Below are 16,531 nucleotides of genomic sequence, written 5' to 3'. Positions count from 1 at the left end.
AAATATCCCCTGAAGTCCATGTGGAACTTCACCCAAGGACAGACTAAAGCAGAAGACCATTTAGTTATAAAAGCTGTACATTTAAGTTCCAAATCTTGAAACCTTTATTTACATGAAGAGGTCTTACTTTAAAGAATAAGTGTTTGCAAGATTGGAATCCAGCAATCCTTAATCTTGTTGAAAGACTTTTTAGCATGAAGGACTTTGCTATCCTTCCAAATAAACAAAAGTAGATAATTCTGCCAAATATTTTTCAAAAGTTCTGTCTTGTCACATTACAGCATTCAGAAGTTAAAAACAAATTGTAAGATGCAAGGTAAAACATCACTGAAAAGTTCTAACAATTCAAGAAAAATAACTTGCTATTAAAAATGTATTCCCTTTCAAATATTTCTGTAAATATGAGTGCTTCGAGGTGGTGTGTTATTTAGTTGTATGATTTGCTTGATCATTAGGAGGGCAAGCCCAAGAGGTCACAGAAAATTGTGAGGTGCCCAATTTTTTATCATCTTAGCTGAGCTTGTCAGAGCAGGGTGATAATAAGACCAAAGGTTGTGGGCCCGATCCCCATATGGGCCACTCACTGAAGAGTTGGACTCGATGACCCTGTGGGTCCCTTCTGACTCGGGATACTCAGTGATTCTGTGACTACTGAAGTTTAATTCTTCCTCTGAGCACCCATGAAGCAAATGAACAGCTCCTTAAAGGGAGGCCGCATTTCTCTTCAAAGTTGTTCTTGATGTCGTCCCTGCTGCCATCTTGGTGTGCGGATATCTCCTGCGGGCCGGGGAGAGAAGCGCAGGGTGCTGGGCATGGTGAACCCCAGCTTGGCCTCTTCCATAATCCAGTATGGACAGTGCTGCCACAAGTGGTGGCAAAGCTCCAGGGAAAAGTGTTTGCTTCACAGTTCTTTTATTCGCATTGCCTGGGTATCAGTGTGCCTTGTGGCTGATGGCGGATTGGCCGTGGCTGATGTAATACCCATCTCTGATCCAGAGATCAGTGGCACTGATCTCTTCTCTCTGGCAACCAGGGACAGGACTCGAGGGAATGGGCTGAAGCTGTTTCAGAGGAGGTTTAGGTTGGATATCAGCAAAAGGTTTTTCACCCAGAGGGTGGTTGGGCACTGGAACAGGCTCCCCAGGGCAGTGGTCACAGCACCAGATTGACAGAGTTCAAGAAGTGTTTGAACAAGGCTCTCAGGCACATGGCATTACTCTTGGAGATGGTCCTGTGCAAGGCTAAAAGTTGGACTCAATGATCCTTGTGGGTCTCTTCCAACTCAGAATATTCTGTGATTCTGGTCCTTCAGCACAGGGAGCTGTGACTATCCCTGCTTACCCCACGCCAGCACCCCAGTGGAGGGCACGGATGTGTGCTACTGCGGGGGAGAATGGGCACACACAGCACTAAACCCATTAATTCCAGCAGTGCTGCTCTTCAGACAGTTTTCATCTATCATTATTTTGATCCTCAAAGATATTAATCAGCATTGCCAGCTCTGCACCGTGTGCCGAATTAGCTTTTTTTTTTAATAAACAAAACAAAACAAACAAGCCGAATATTTAAACCGTATTTATAGAGTAATAAAATCTTTGAATCTCTCACATCAATCACTTGCTTGGACCACAGTCAGCTGCCCGGGGAGGACCAGGTTATAAATGGCCCGAGGAAGCGATAGGCAATGAATAGCCCTGACCCTCGCTTCCCTGCTTCGGTCGGGGCTTGCAACCTGAGCCGGGAGGGGGCAAATTCCTGCCGCTCCCGCTCCAGCCGGGCAGGGGAGGGGAGCGGAGGGCGCCGTAAAGGAGGCCCCCGGCCCCTCCTCGGCGCCGCCGTGGCACCCGCGCCCCCAAACACTCCCTTCCCACCCAAATTCTCTGCTCCATCCTACAGTTCCTCCATCACCCGAGCAGCTCCAGACAGCTTCTGTAGCAGAAGCAACCTGCCCTGCAGCATTACCAACTGATCGCGCAATAAAACACAACATCCATGCGAGAGAAAAAGCAGTTTCATCCCTCGCCAGACCACAGGTTTGCCGCCACCCGCGCCAACTGCAGCGCAGCAGAGAAGTCAACAGCTGACTGGCAAATCTTGCCAGCAAGCAGAAAAATTAAGGCCCAGAATCTTTTCCTTTGGCCCCTTCCAGATGCCAGTTACATGGGCTGGTTTCCACTGCACTGATCAGAAGGGAACTGGCAAATACAAAAACCACGGTTACAGTCTGCATCACTCTCTGCCATTCCTCCGTGCAGCAGAATCCAAACTGACCTACATTGTTAAACCTGTTTCCTGAAACACGCAGGAATGTGGTAGAAGATGAAAACAAGGCTTGTACGCAGATATCTAAGAGACCTTGTATTTCCTATATTAGCATCTATTCATAATGAATATTTCATTGTGGTTTTTTTTCATAATTTCTAAATTAATTTTTCTGATTTAATGTCTTAATACTTGAATGTAGCTTTTTAATGGTAACATTTTAATAGCAACATTGCTACCAGAAAGCTTTTTATAAAATTTGTCAAATTAATGGAAACTTGACATTTCAAATAATTCAATAATTCAATAATTTTGACACAAAATTATTTTGTTTAGTAAATGTGTAAAAATTATGTTTAAAAAATGTAATCAGTATTTTTCAACAAACCAATTATTAAAATAAGCAAGGATTAATGTCTTTCTCCTGTATTTAGCATGTCTCTTATTGTTTGATAATTTACTTCCATACAGATTTAATAAAAGGAAGCAATTTGCTTTTTGTCCATCGTCTTTAAAAATTTGGCAGTGAAATGTTAGTGTGCCCAGAACAATATGCTCATAAGACATACAAATTCAGATTAACTTTGTTAAATCACTGGAATTAAACAGTAACAAAAAACTTGTACTGAATTTTTTATATGTTCACTTAAGTGGAGAAAATCGTAAATCAGTATGCATTTTTAGTTTCTTACATACTATCAATAAATAATTATCTGCCAAGTCCTCTTTTAGACCTGAAATGCCAGGAATTTCAAACTTGTCCACAAAATGGTACAGCTATTCTTAAACTAATGAAGACCCTGCTGAATGTGCTGCAAGAAATTCAGATGAACATTCATGTATGATAAGTTCATACAAATAATACTGTTATAGAATTTGTTTTGAGGGCCTTTTAAAGACTGCAAAGCTCTCACAAAGATAGTTAAAACAAGTCCACTGAATGATAGTTATAACACACAAACCCCCCTTTCATTTATTTAATCAAGCTTTTCTGGTTTAAGTATCTAAGCTCCCAAATGAAATGATCAGAAAAAAAATCCTTGAGACAAACTGTGCATATGCACTGTAACTCCTTGACAACTATTGCACTGATTCCCCCGGCTCAACATTTCATCTCTTAGTAACATGTGGTCCTTGAAATTTAGTTAAAACATACTGTACTTTCAAAATGCACATCAGATGGAGAGAGAAAACAGAAACTAAGCTAAGGTTTGCTAATTTTTAAGAATTTAACAAATAGATTATATTTGTCATCCTAAAACCAGAAATACTGCAACAAAATCAATAATTTTGTGCCATTAACTCACTTAAGACAATGTAATATACTATAGGTGCATTTCATGACACCTATTGTGGCCAGTGCTGGCTTAGATCCCTTGTAATGGACATACAGTAAAAAGGAAATCAAATTATAACTATAAAAACATGTCAGTGTTATATATATAATTAAAAAAAATATACTGATTCCCATTAAAAAGATATTAATATGTAGATCACAGGAAATCTTAAACATTGATTATACTATCTAATAATGAACACTAAAAAAAAATCATCTTTCACCAAATGCTCCAACTGCAGCCACTTCAACAGTCTAATGTTAGTCCATTTACAGCTGTCACCAGTTAAAGAATGATCATCCAAAGAAGTACTGTGTGAAGATTAACAATAAACCCACATAAGCATGGGTTTATTGTTAATACCACACTATCATTTCCCAATAAACTACTGATGATTATTGTCAGTAAAAAAGGAACCATATTACAAAAATAAATTAATCTGCCATTTAAAAAAATATGTAATTGCTCAATAAAAATAAATTAATGAAGATTGATGTAAAAATTCTTTGGGGAATCTGGATCTCTCTATTACATTATTAAAGATAACGAGATGTTGCTCAAAGCAGACTCCAGATTAATTTTAAAAGCATATGTATTCTTGAAAGAGGTAGTTACTAAATGTAAATACATATAAAATGGAATATGCATTTTTATTTTTTATGTAAGTCTTTAATAATTTCTGCTGAAGACAATGTAGGCACAGATCAAATTTAAAGGAACCTTCTCAATCAGTGTCATGAATTTATATAATTTTAAACATTTTCAAATCCAATAGATCATATTTTGGAATGTGGTAAACTTTCTTTTTTAATTCTTGAGGAGGAGAAGGCATAGCTAAGAGGAGAAGCTGATAACCTACTTTCTTAATAGTCCAGGATAATTAAGCACTTCTTAGTGAAAGATGTGGTAATTACTGCTCCATTAAGTGTTCCCAAAAGCAGGAACTAACAAAATCCTAATCCTCCAAATCTAAGCAAAAATTTTATCTTCAGATGTACTATATTTCTGCCTAAAAAATCTTGAATATTGTTTTCATCTTAACAATGCACCTTAAAAATGCTCTCTCATTCTCTACAGTTCAATCCCACAGTCCTCTGTGACTAGTCCTGCAAAGTTAATGGTGACATATGAAGTTCCCTACAGTACCAGAAATTAGGAGTTTCTTTGTTTATTAATGCATCTGCTTCACATCCAGATCAATCACCCTCAAGTAATGTCTTTCTTTAACAATTTTCACTAATTCCTGAATCCAATTAAACACACTTGTAAAAATTATTTTATCTTTTTTTTTTTTTTTCCCCAGGTTGCAATAGTTTCTAAACCAGAATCACACACAACAAACAGGAGGCCCTGTTAGCTAAGACCGGCCAGCATGCTAGAGCCACACAGACCCCTGCAGAAGAAACCATCCATTCCTTGCAGGGTTCACTTCTACCCTACACTTCCCACCCATTAAACAGTTCTGCAAATCATGCTACATGAAAACATTGAACAAATGTGATTTTGACTCATATAAAACAGCTATTACAAATGTAATGTGCTTTCTTTAATTAACACACACAGGCACACAAACCTCTAAAACCAAACAACAAAGCAGGCAAACAAAGCAGATTTAGCACAGCCAAATGAGAATTATTCACTGTATTGGAGACCTGTTGAGCACTGTGGTGAAATGGAAACTTTTTTACAAATATTTGAGGACTATACTATGTCTCCAAATCTGTGAACTGTCCACCTGCTCCTGTCTGAGCAGGAGTTCACTACTTCCTCCTCCCCACCAGTCAGTGCTCTCCCTTGACTCTGAGTGGTATCTTACATCCCTAACATCAGGGCCTGGGAAGAAGACAGACCATGAAGGATCCAGCCAGCAGGACTCCCATCCTCCCCCTCGTCAACACAGATATGCAATACTGCAAGTTACAAGGTTTTTAAAAAAAAATTCCCAGTACCTACTGCATCCCATCAGCCCTACTAGAAATCAAAGGCCCTGCACAGGGCTCAGTAAATGTTCAACACTCCATAGGCACTTTCACTGCAAGGGTGAACCACATTCACCTTCAACAGAACCTGCCTGTGGCCACAGTGAGGGGTCTTTGCCACACTGGGGGCATTTCACATACTTCTTCTACTGCTTTTTCCTACTGTGAGGAACTTACTTGGGACTGAGCAATTTTTCAACAGGAAGATGGAAAAACCCACATTATCAGCCCGAGACCTTAGCATTAGAGCAGACTGGTAGTTGAGCGGTCAGGTGAATTTGGGTAAGGCATTAAATATTATACATTCACAGTAGAAAAAAGTAGCGTATTGTGAAAAGTATATACAAATTACATACATAACATAATATGTATGCACGAACTTGAGAAGTTGTACCACTTTTAGTCAACTTTTAATTAACCAACAGTGACCCAAACCCTGTTTACTATTCTACATTTTAGGTGCTGTACAGGGAACAGCTCAGATCACAGTATGGCACTCACATTTTTGAGCACAAAATGCACACTTACAGCCTTATGAAAACAAAAGCCTGTAAACCACATACTTCCAGTAAAAGCATTCATGTAAGAGACTTAAAATCCACTTCTAATGCTGTCCATTTTATTGAACAAGTTTCATAGGTCAGTAGGACCACTTCACTTGATAATACTGAGCAGAATTTGGCCCATCAGGTCTGTAATATCAACAAGAAGAAAAGAATGTTATAGTTCCATTACATTAAGGAAAAGGAATTTTGTTCACTGTTGAAACAATTCTCAAATTTCCATTCACCTGATGTACTACTGTATTTAGTATCTGGGAGAGAGGGCAGCAAACAAGTTCGTGGATAATTCTTGGATCTAATCCCACTTTAGTGTCAAAAATGGCTGATTCTCAGGATGTACAATCTGCATGCCTTAGACCAGGTAATTAAACTGGGTGAGATAACAATATATATGTTAAATAGAGGAGGCAGTTGGGGGTCTAATTCAACATCTACAGAAGTCAGCTTGGGTCTATTAGGTACATTCCATACTACTACTTTTATATATTTCTAGTATTTCCAGTACAATGAGTCTAAAAATATTCAGAAATTACTACATGTGGTCAGCAGAGGCTTTTTAAATCCCCTTATTTCCCCTAAGATTGTATTATTACAAATAGCTCATAAAACCAACCAAGATTTTGACTATTACCTTGCAAAACACACCTGTAAAATGAAAGAAAACATTTTTTAAACTATAGCACATGTGCACAATTAAGAGATTTTAAAGACACCTGTACTTTGAAAAAAAATACAGAATGATGCTTATTCTAATCTCCTTAAAGTACACAGTGGCCATCACTTTTAGTCTCAGTTTCAGACCAGGGTTTATTTTGGTGCATATATTTATATGACCATAAACAGAGAGTTGTAACACAAATGTTAAAGTAGCCTCACGTGGCACTATTATAAAAACAATCAAGAAAAAAAATTCTCTCAACACTGCATACCTTAAAATTACCATGAAAAATTAAAAGAAGGCCTCTCTGGGAACAGATTGTCTCTGATGGGAAAGCCACTATCAGCTAAATTGATGAGAATTACACATTTGTGAATGCAATAACAACATTTGTGTTTTCTGACAGAGCATAAGATCTGTTGTAGTCATGAAATACTACTTTGATTTTGTAGATAAATTCATACACTCCAAATATTGATTACATGTGCCTTTACTCAGATTTTATGTGTTAAACAATTTTAACCAGTGAAAATACTGACTTATGATGCTAAAAAATGAATCCAAACTTTCCAGCCTTCCTCCTGCCAAAAAATGCAATTCTAGCACCAGATCAGAACTTTGGAATGGAAACTGTGTGATTTTCTTGGTTCCTGCACTGATAATAGAATAAGAATATTCTACAAACTCTCACACAAATAATCTCAAACGTTTGGATGCATTTAATTTTCAAAGTTGAAATTCCATACATACGGAATAATTAAAGAGCTGTACTTTCCAGATTATCAACTAATTTCACTAAGATCTCACCTATCTGCTAAAAAGATCTATCCAAATTATTATGAACATGCTCTGTAAATATGCTTATTTCTGTTCTGTAGAAGAAAAAGCCCACATAATATTTATATGAATCAAAAATTCCCTGATTTTTTTTTTGACTTATAAATAGTGCTTTTTGTAAAACTGCAATCAATATATTTCAGTGCCACCACTGAACTGTAATCACTAAACAAGAAAAAGAGAAACTTGAAGACTGAAGTGTGACACAAAGATTCCTGAAACATTTCACTTCCAGAGAGAGCTCAGATGCTTGTACTCATTCCACTACCCTCAAGTGCCCTTTTTCTTGGAAAGTCATTATCACTTTTGTTGTCTCTCCATCCCCAGCTGAAGGTGGCAACCCGAGAACTCTGCTATTTTGCACCAGGAGACTGCAGTTTCATTCGCATTTCTGTGTCAGTAGCTTCCAGCTCTTTCCTCCAGTACCTTCACCTCACCTGGCTGCTGCTTGCTTGCACCCTTGGCCACCCTTCCATGGTGCCAACACTGCCCACCCTTATTTGTGGGGATCATGGGGATTCTCTGATATGAAAAATGGTACAAAAATCAGATACAAACATTTCCCCAGCTGAGTCTGCAATGCAGTCCCACAAGCACTTATCCTAGACCAACGTGAAGAGTGATAGAAAAGGTCTTGAGGCTTACTGAGGCAGCTGCACTGCTGTCAAATGTAAAAGTCAAGTCATGTCCGTAGGATACCCACCGAGAAGGGTGGCTGTAGGAGTTTAAGCCTCCACCTATTCACCTCACACTGCTACTGCAAAGCCTTATTTGGCTGCTTGCAGAGCAGCTGCTGAACTGCTGCATGTTACAGCTTTGCATGTTAGGAAAAAATCAAATTCAGTGCCAGTTTTCCATAGTACAGCAGACTCTGAAGCTTGCAGCAAGTTCCACAGCTGCTCCACAAGCAGCCAAGCCACCTCTGGAGAGGGGATCTGGAATTCCCTTTAGCTATCTCCCAAGCAGTTAACCCCTCCTCCATTTTAAGTCAGAACCAGCCAAATTAATCTGAGGAAAAGCCTGGACACCAGTTTCTCCAACTAAATAGGCTCAAGCAATCAGAAGCACTTCCCCACCTTCCATGCAGAGTTGTTTAGTGATACTCTGCTGATGTAAAAGCAATTTAAGGATTTACTGCTTTCGCCCGTGATATCCATCAAGCAAAAGCCAGTCCAAATCTGTCCTGAAGAACTGTCCTTTAAAAAGAGCCATGCATCACATAATATCTCTCTAACAGTCCTGGTTACTTGCAGCTGATTTTAAAAAAGGCAAAAAACCAGCACCCCTACATACAGGGAATTAAAAATGTAAACAGTATGTCCTTATTTATTTGTGTTGGTTTTAACAAACATCATAAATGGTCTTTACCCTCTAGTTTGTAGTTCCTAGAATCTTTCTTAAATGACATCTTTACAGTCACTTGCATATACCTTTGTAGAAACTGGTGGGCCTTATTTTGCTTCTGTTGATTAGTGGGGAAATATGGCCGGCCTTTACTGCAATGAAGGCCTGTACTGCAATTACTTTACTTAAGGCAGATGAATTAAACAATATTTACATGGGAGTATATTTTGTAAAGAGCATGAAACAAAACTCTGGATGTCTCTAAATATACCTACTACCTCAGTAAGGTAGTTGCAAACCAGAAAAAGCAACAATAACAACATTTTTCCCAATTTGACAATTCATTTCCTTTTAGCTTCGGTTCATGTATCTGCTTTGATATCTTATGTTTGTGTCCCAGACAAAATATCCTCTTCCTTCCAGTATCCCAACCCCTGTGCACAACTTCCTCAGTCTTGGAGAAAAGGAGGATAGCGTGCTCTGGAAAGGGTGCACTTACTGCTCTGCCAAAGAGGGAAACACCTCTTAAGACAAAGTTGTCCCACTGCAGCCCTCTGCCTTTGGGCCACTTGTGACTTCTGCTTGTTAACGTGCAAGGCTTAAAACTCTTCAGCAAAATCTGATCTGATTCAACATCACTTAGGTTTAATGGTGCTGCCATTCACCTAAATACTACATAGATTTACTAATAAAAATTTACTACAGTGTTTGGGTTAGAGGTAAATAGATGAACTCTGGAAGGTTCAGAAGATGGCAGCTCCATAATTCAAACAACCAAATTGCTAGTTTCTTCAGACAACCATCCTAAACCATCAAGCTGTCAGGGAAGTATTTTGCCATCTATGTGTCCATACACGATACTAACTTGTACAGTAATTAGTAGACAGAATAAATTATTAAAAAAAAAATCCCAGTGCTGTAGCACTCCACACCACAAATCAGTGGTCCCCATCACTTCTCTGCATGCTGCAGCCCAGCTGGTGTGTGCCAGAGCTTGGCTCCGGGTCTCCAGCAGCTCCATCCCGTTACGGACACTACATGCGCTGAGGCTGCTGAGCAGACTTTGCCACCCGCGTCTGATCCCTGTCGGATCTCCCGTACACATGCTCACTGCAGACACACGTTTACTCCCCGTTCGCTTCCTTCCTCAGCCTCCCTCCCTAAATCCTGCTAGCCACTTCTGTTTTGATTAGGACTGGGCCTGCCTGGTCCCCAGCAGACGTCAAAGATGACAAGTCTGTAATAGCATACTCTGCATGGAGACTTCTACAGTCCAAATAGACATTCCTATGTCATATTAAACATAAGGAGCAATGAAATACTGATCCCACTTGCTTGCCCAGGACTTCCAGTTATCCTGAGCAATTAAATAGTTTTTAAAGGCTCCCAATAAAACAAAAATGAAAAAGAATGAATGCATCCTTGAAAAAGCACGGGATCACATGTGCTCACAATATAAGAAAGTCAGCATTGAGTGTATAATGCCATGCCCTACTCTGTCCTAGAAAAAGTAGTTCAACTATGCCTAAAAACTAGGAATTCAAAGAACGGGCATCTGATTCATCATTGAAAAGGACAGTTGGTCACATTAAGGGAAAAGACTGTTCAGATGCTGCTTATGTGTCTCATTTTCCATTTATTCTTCTGTTTATAGTCAAAATAGTCTCAGTAATTTTTCCTCCTTTTGATATAGGTACTTGAAACAATAAGCAATATTTATAATACACAAATGATAGTGCAGTACAGAAGCACTCAATGAAAGAAAAAAGGGTGTTTTCCATTTTTATCAAAATTTGTAGTAACAGTAACTTGTAGCAACAGCAAGAAAGTTCAGATGAAAGTGAAAATTTTCAAGCCAACTATGTTCCTTTTAATGAGAAAACAAAATACACCAGCTCCTATATGCTGCTCCTCCCTTCCTTCCTCTCCCCATCTCATAAAAGAGGATCCCAAAGAAGGATCGTGTTTAAGGTCCCAGTTCAGAAATCCTGTATCAATCCCTTATTGTGGTAAGAATTTTGGACCACAGAGCCATGTCCCAACAAACTCCATCTAAACTGAACAATCCACCCCATCCTGAAAAACTACATTACTGAGAAACAGACATAAATTTATAACCCTTGATACTCACAAATGCATATTTAATTGCATCTGTTTACGTTCAGCACCCTACAGTCCATTATCATCTTTAACATCTGGGCTTCATGCTACGCAAAGGAAAAGAGACTTGTTTCTAACTTGATCTGTACAAAGTGTGTGCAAAAAAGAATATGCAGCATTTTTGCCTTACTGCCATCCAAAAAAAAAAGTAGTACGTATTTAAGTTGGGTACAATTTTGAATGTGCAAAAGAAGTTTTAACAAACATTATCCTTTTCTGATTCTATGAGAACTTCAGCTCTTCTTAGTTCTTTGCATTGAAAACCTTTTTTCATGTGCACCACAAAAGGTTTCCCTCACTTCACCTCTCCAGTCTGCTTTACCCTTTGACAAATAGATCTTTTTCTAAAATTTAATAAGAGTCACTCACACATAACTAGGTCCAAAATTCACATCACAAAAGAGAAACAAGCTATTTTATTCATTCCATGGTAACCTACTAAGAGCACATATGACAATATTCAGCTAAATTCAGTAAGGTGCACATTCAGTGGATTTAAAAATGTTACAAAGGACTATCACTGCTACTCTTCCTTTTTTTTTTTTTTTTTTCAAAAGAAACACAGGACTTGGCACATTGCTGCATTGAGCATGGCTTCTGTTGAAAAAATCAAATTGTTTTTAGAGCTTATAATTTTGATATGACCCTGAATGACTCAAACAAACAACTTAAAGATATAAGCTGTATCAGAATAAAGTTAAAAAGGAAAAGAGTGTGGGTATGTGTAAGTGTACCAAATTACATTGTAGACACACAGATGCACATATATAATGGCTGACGTGTTTCTGCCTTAAATAATGCATCCAGCTCTAGGTACCTCATTACCAGAAGGGTAACAACAGTCTGAAGGTAGTTCAGAGAAGATCAATCAAAATTATTAACACCAAAGGAGGGACTTAAAAGGCAGGGTTGAAAACTCAATACTGCAGCTGTTTTGTGAACAGGTCTTTCATTGGGTGAAGGGGAAGAGAAGTCCAAACAAAAGCATGGTCCTCTAAAAATGTACCAATATATACAATTAACAAAGCACTCAGTTTAGAAAAATGTGAGTATAATCCACACACAGCTAAAGGGGAACTCCAAGAAGAAAGCAAAATTACTTACTGCAAGCTCAAAAGCCTAGGTATAATGAGCTTAAACTATTACAGGAATTTTGACTTGACATACAGTAAGTTTTTATAGCAAGATCTCATAAACTGGGCATAACCTCACCAAAAAAGGTAAGATAAGAAAGTAAAAATATTGTTGTAGGGTTCAAGCTAGCTTTGACAGGACTTTGACTAAGTAAACTAGAAGCTTCTCTCCTCTGCTCAGACTGCCTAATTCTATAAAATTATACTAGTAGCTACAAACACTGCAGAATGAGTGAATGAATGCATGCAACACTATCTGCGCACACATAAATGATGAAGTGTTTTCAAGGAAGTTTTGAACAGTAGTATTTTGTTTCAACAGATTAATAAACTAACATCTTTGCCTTAAAAAGGACCCTTCACATGACAAAATTTCTCAGATTAATGAAACCAATAGGAATAGGGTCCAGTCACTGTGCAGGCAACAGTTGTACAAGCAGCACTGTTAAATAACATTACAGATTTAAAGACATTTTTATGCTCTGGCTGTTACTGCTAGAACTGGTCAGCTAGTTAGCTAACACAAAGCATTCTGTGTAGCAATATCAATTATCTAAAACGTACTCTGAAACACAATAGATTCCCCCATTACATTACACAGAAAACCGATGGAAAGAAGATTCATGTCACCATGAAGTTATATATATACACCTTAGACTTCACCAGAAAGAAAATGATGAGAAACATTATTTTCTTTGCTGTAAGAAATACTAATAATAACTTCACTCAGTAAGATGTATCTCTAAGTAAACTCAAAATGACTGAGGCACACAGTTAACATGAAATGAAACACGGTATTTTTCACTGCATTACACTGTGGTATGTCTTAGAAACCCAAAGGTATGGATAAGTTGTAGATTATTAAACTGTAATAAACAAACTTGTCTAACATTTCCTTCTTTTCCCCTCCTTCAGGGGACACAACTCAATAGAGACTTCCAAATTTACTACTACTTTATTATTTTCTATGACTACTTTCCATTATGAAACCGAAAACCTTGTCTAGTATTACTTAAATGTATCAGGTTATCATGCAGTTCAATACTTCTCTATTCCACAACTCTAAGAATATCTTTGTTTCCAAATGTGTTTTTTATTAACAGCACTGCTATGTTTCAAATATTTGTCTTCTACAATTCAAGAAGCAAAAGAATGACATACATTAACACAAAGTTATTTTAAAAAAAAGGGGGTGTTTATCTCTAAAGTAAATTTATAAAACTGTAAAGAGCAACTTCATGACTTAAAAAGATATAAAGAAAGGAAGAAAAGGGGAAAAAGGACGAAGAGTGCTCCTTATTTGATAAGTGTTTCATTCATTCAGTTCTAATGAGAAAAAGCAGCAGCTTAAAGAGGGGGCAGCTTGTATGCCAGTACAAAGCAGGAAGTGTAGGAATTTAGTGAGTTCACTATCGGATTCTACACCTTGTACGTAATTCCAAATGCAAGCAACTATACTGAAGTGCAGGCCCTTAGGTGCAAGGGCACATGTAAGGCAGCAAGACCAGAAATCCACCCCACCACACACTGCAAGGCAACAGGCCACAGCAGCAGTTTCTTTAGAAGTTTCAGCCACCTTTTTACTAATCTAATCAGAGGTGTATGCTTTAAAAAAGCCTGACAAAGTTACTGCAGAATAAAGCCGGGCCACCAAATGCATCATTAAAAGAGAGTCACTATATAATCATGGAACACCCCCTTCACCGTCATTGCAAACGTCATAGAAAATGGACAACCACGTAAAAAGATGCCTTTTGCCTCCCTAACATGGCCCTAGCCAACCCCAAAATGGTCTCTTTACCTGATTCCTCTCTTCTCTTCTCTGATCACAGAGAAGATAGGTGAAATTCAAAATAGCCTTGTTGCAACGGGAGACTTACAGAAGGAGCAGCGAAGGTCTACACATGCTCCTTCTTCAAAAAACACAGTACAGATCTCGAAAAAAGTTCCCTTATCATTTTGTACGTATTTTGCATCTGAAACTCTTTTACATGAAAGTAAAAGTTTCCACATTCAAAACACAAAACCATCCATGCTGTTGTGCTTAAAAATAAAACCATGGACCATACACACCCCTTGTCTCCCCAACAGCCTTACAGAGACACTGCTTTTGGTCTGAATACTTAAATAATTACTTTTTTTTTTTCTCCCTAGAAAGGAATAATTAAAAATCAACCGGCGAAACCACATACACGCTTCAGAGTATCACCACAGGGACACTCACAGGTCTGAATTACTGCAAAATAACACTATAATTATGTCTTAATTTCACTAACTAATCTCAGATGAGCTTTTAAAAAGTAATTCGAGGTTTACAAGTAAACCGTTTAAAACTGTACTCAAATGTTATCTGAATGAAACCCGACATTTATTTATCCTTTTCCCAGCTTGATTTTAAACAGTTTCCAAGGAAAGGCATATCTGCTCTTGATCAGTCTGGTGACAAATGATAAACCTTGTTAAAAAGTGTGACATTTGAAAATAAATAAAAACCACAGGAGACTTTTCTAACCTAGGAGGAAGATATGAAGAAACACTATCCCCTTGCACAAATCACCAGCGACAGAGACTAAGCACAATCTAACGACCTTATTTACTCAAATTGTACACTGCCAACAAAACCACTACCTAGGGCAGCTCTTTAACTACAGATACACTTAAAATACCTAGAAAAAAATAGGTTACTTCTCTTCACATAAAACCGGAGTTCCTGTGAGCTCAACCAAATGTGGCAGGCTGAGATAGAAGACAAAAACGGGTCTTACTTGGTGTACAAAGACATCAACTGGAGACTCCAAGGGGCTTCCCTCTCGGTTGCTCATGGAGATGAACCCGAATCCCATTCTCACATTGAACCATTTGCAATGGCCGGTTCCGTGCAAAACCTGGGATTCCTCCTCTTCTTCCTGCTCCGGCAACTTCCCGGGTTCGTCTCCACCTTTACTCGCCCCTGCTGAGGAAGAGGGAAAGGCGGGGGGTGTGGGGGGGAAGGGGGGAGAAAAAGAAGGAAGAGAGGAACAAGATGCAAAGCAAAGAGTTAAATTCTGGTAACATCCTTTTGCCGCTGTATAGAGGAGTTACTACAAACGGAACAGGGGGAAAAAAGGGGGACGAACAAAACAAAATCAAAAAGCAAACAGCGAAGAGTGCGTATCTTTCCTAAATCGTAAAATAAACAACCTTCTCCCCAAAATACGTAAAAAAATTAAATCACCGGAGGTTACAGAGAGGAAACACTGCGCACGGAGGCTTTCCCTCTCTCTGAGCCCAGGGCAGCCCACGTTTCTGTACATACGTGTATTTTTCCATTTAACTCCATCTTTCAGCCACATTACAGCACGGAACGCGATACTTTACTTGAATATTGCTGGTTTAAGACCGATCCCATTTCTCAACAGAAATTCTCAGCCCAATTAGTCTCTCCTCCCAAGGCGCAGGACCGGGGGGGCGAGGGGGGAGGCCGGCCGAGGAGGGGTGGAGGAGAGAGAATAAGCAAAATTGGGTAGATTGCACAACTGGTTATTGCACATGCAGCGCCGAAACCACTATTTTCCAAAGTGTATCCATCCCTCCTTGGAATAAACTTTCGATTAAAGTTGGGACAGGTGTACGGCCGTTTTCTCATCCCACCACTGCAACTGTGCTTAATCAAACAGGAACAATTCAAACAATAGCCCCCTGAAAGCTTTTCAAGTTGTGAATCGGTGTGGGCGGTACGGAACAGTTTCTGAGCTGGGTAACAATGGGTTTGGAGAAAGCCCCCTTGCGCGAGCTGCTAAAAAAGGGTAATGCATAGTTGGGTTAAAAAGGGGTGGGGGGAGGGAGGAGAGGGGGAGAGAGCGAGCGAGCGAGCGAAAATCATAGTAAAACAATAGAAAAAGAAAATTAACCTTCGGCCATGTTGCCCCACGGGCCCTCTGCTCCAAACTCGTGAGATGAAAACTTTCCCTGTGGATCGAAGTGGTCTTCTGCATTAATCTAACATCCTGATTTTGAACGATCGCAAATTTAGCTCGCATGGTCTAATGTGCTTTCCCTCTTTTGATTTTTTCCCGTCTCTCTCGCTCCGTTTCTGGCCCCCTGCGCACACGTGACTCGGTCAATTACATGCTTTCTTGCTACTAATTTCGCATCGGATCCTTAAGGGGTTGGCAGGAGGCAGGAGCAGCCAATCGCCATTTCAAGTAGCCTGACACACCAAAATAATTTATGAATGAACAAGAAATTTCCAACACGGCGCTTTTTTTTTTTCTTCCCC

The 16,531-nt window shown here is 39.1% G+C and overlaps 1 protein-coding gene across 3 annotated transcripts in view; it reads right to left on the bottom strand.

The window, feature by feature from the left end:
• LIN28B (lin-28 homolog B) overlaps positions 1 to 16,531 on the bottom strand; it is a 102,429-nt gene that overhangs the window by 70,292 nt on the left and 15,606 nt on the right. Inside the window, exons 1-2 of one of the 3 annotated variants that reach the window (XM_048299041.1) lie at positions 16,164 to 16,389; positions 15,039 to 15,226 (exon numbers count right to left, since the gene is read on the bottom strand). In XM_048299041.1, the coding sequence (XP_048154998.1) occupies positions 15,039 to 15,226; positions 16,164 to 16,173 (198 nt within the window). In that variant the 5' untranslated portion in view covers positions 16,174 to 16,389. Of the gene's footprint in view, positions 1 to 15,038; positions 15,227 to 16,163; positions 16,390 to 16,531 lie in introns of those variants that run through there. The other 2 variants (XM_048299039.1, XM_048299040.1) reach the window with 2 other exon arrangements.

This window comes from Corvus hawaiiensis, chromosome 3, assembly GCF_020740725.1.
Source record: "Corvus hawaiiensis isolate bCorHaw1 chromosome 3, bCorHaw1.pri.cur, whole genome shotgun sequence".
Taxonomy (NCBI): Eukaryota; Metazoa; Chordata; class Aves; order Passeriformes; family Corvidae; genus Corvus; species Corvus hawaiiensis.
This window is presented reverse-complemented; position numbering and strand designations above follow the sequence as displayed.